At 44.4% G+C, this 1,921-nt stretch overlaps 1 protein-coding gene across 1 annotated transcript in view; it reads right to left on the reverse strand.

The window, feature by feature from the left end:
• Nucleotides 1–1,921, reverse strand: part of Sfpq (splicing factor proline and glutamine rich) — a gene marked incomplete at its 3' end in the record, with an annotated part of 9,186 nt that overhangs the window by 3,187 nt on the left and 4,078 nt on the right. Inside the window, exons 7-8 of the mRNA XM_023701041.1 lie at nt 1,826–1,910; nt 1,106–1,273 (exon numbers count right to left, since the gene is read on the reverse strand). Coding sequence (XP_023556809.1) covers nt 1,106–1,273; nt 1,826–1,910 — 253 coding nt within the window. The remainder of the gene's footprint in view (nt 1–1,105; nt 1,274–1,825; nt 1,911–1,921) is intronic.

Here is a 1,921-nt window from a genome sequence, read left to right on the forward strand (position 1 = left end):
CCCCCCCACAAAAGCAATACAGCTGGGGAGATGGCTCAGTGGAATAAGCGCTTCCCTGGCAAGTGGAAGGGCATGAGTTCAATCCCTGGTTCCGGGAAAAAAAAAAAAAATTAGAATTCTGCGAACTAGTCAGACTCAATTACTACTGTACGTATTTGGTACACAGTCTCACTACACAGCTCAACTTATTGATCCTCCCACTTTCAGCCTCCCCAGTGCTGGGATCACAGGCATGCACCATCACCCTATCTCCAGGGCAGGCGCAGTGTACCCAGGGGTGGGGGCCAGTGCAACATGTGCCCGGGATCAAATCCCAGTCCCTGTGCTTGCATAAGCAGCACTTAGTCCACTGAGCTATCTCTCCAGCCCCAGACTTAATTATTGTAAGATCTTTAAGCTAAGTATGGTGGTACACATCTTCATCAACCCAACAACTGGGAGGCTGAATGCAGCAGGATTCCAAGTTTCAGATTAGCCTGGACAATTTATACAGAGATCACACTGCAAAATAAAACCAGGCCTGGTGGCACATGCCTGTAATCTCAGGGCTCCGGAGGCTCAGACAGGAGGATCATTATGAGTTTGAACTGCACAGCGAGACTCTGTACCAAATAAATTAAAAATTTTAGGGCCGGGGAGATAGCTCAGTGGAATAAGCACTTGCCTGGCAAGCTCAAGGGCCTGAGCTCAATTCCCGGTTCTGCCAAAAATAAATAAAATAAAATGCTGGAGATGGTTAGCTCAGGTCCTGGGCTAAATTTCTACTACTCGTGGGAAAAAAATGACCCACAAAATACATTCCAATCCAATTAAATCTTTCGGCTTATATGAAGAGCAGAAAAAAATTAAAACGGCAAACATAGACAACGCTATACTATGAGGTTTTTTTTTTTTTTTTTTTAACTTTTATTTATTTATTTGTGTGTGTGGCCAGCTCAACCCACCAGGGGGCGGCCCTGGCTGGCATGTAATGCTGGGGGATTGAACCGTGGTCCTTTTGCTTTGCTAAGCTTGTTCTAAGTAGGTGCTTTAGACCACTGAGCCATCTCGCCAGCCCCTATGAGGTATTTTTTAATATAGCTGAGTGAACTTTCACTCTCGATACCTACAAACATCTGTAGAACTCCAACTATACTGCAGTAATACTGGACTTACTGGATCCATGTAGCCCATTCGACTGTAACTTTCCTCTCTTTGGCGTCTCATCTGTTCTTCCATCTCTCGTTGGCGAATCATCATCTCTTCCTCCCTTCTACGCCGTTCTTCTTCTTGCCTGCAAATATCCATCAGGCATATTAAACCAAGTGTCACCACCTACATTTCCACGCACATTTCCTAAAGTTCAATTTGAAAAAACCTAGCAGTGGGGCTGGGAATATAGTTCAGCAGCATTAAAGGCCTGCCTGGCAAGCGCAAGATCCCCAGTTTGATTCCTGGCACCACAAAGGGGGTGGGGGTGGGGAGGCTAGCAGCTTGCCTAAGAATATTATAAAGGTCCAGGTTACAGCAAACAAACACAAAAGCCTAGCTAGATTAGTCTGAGTCTAGCAGCACAGTATGAGTGACACTCTGGGGAAAACTAGCTATATTAATACTGTACCAATTTTAGAATATGTGTTAAGCCAACACGGATCAATTATTTAACCTCTCTAGCTTCACCTAGTTTATGGAAAACTTACAAACATCTAAATGTCAGAACAAGGGCTGGGGAGATGGCTCAGTGGAATAAGTGCTTCTCTGGCAAGCGCAAGAGCCTGAGTTCAATCCCCAGTTCCGGGGGGGAAAAAAAAAAGTCAGAACATTATACTGTAGAAGTTAAGTTTACCTCAATTGCATTTCTTTACGTTTCTGCATTTCTTGATTATGAAGTTCTTCCATACGTCTTAATTCTTCCTGGCGTCTCATCAGATCTGAGTGTTAT

This window comes from Octodon degus, unplaced genomic scaffold (assembly GCF_000260255.1).
Source record: "Octodon degus isolate 3935 unplaced genomic scaffold, OctDeg1.0 scaffold00130, whole genome shotgun sequence".
NCBI classification, from domain to species: Eukaryota; Metazoa; Chordata; class Mammalia; order Rodentia; family Octodontidae; genus Octodon; species Octodon degus.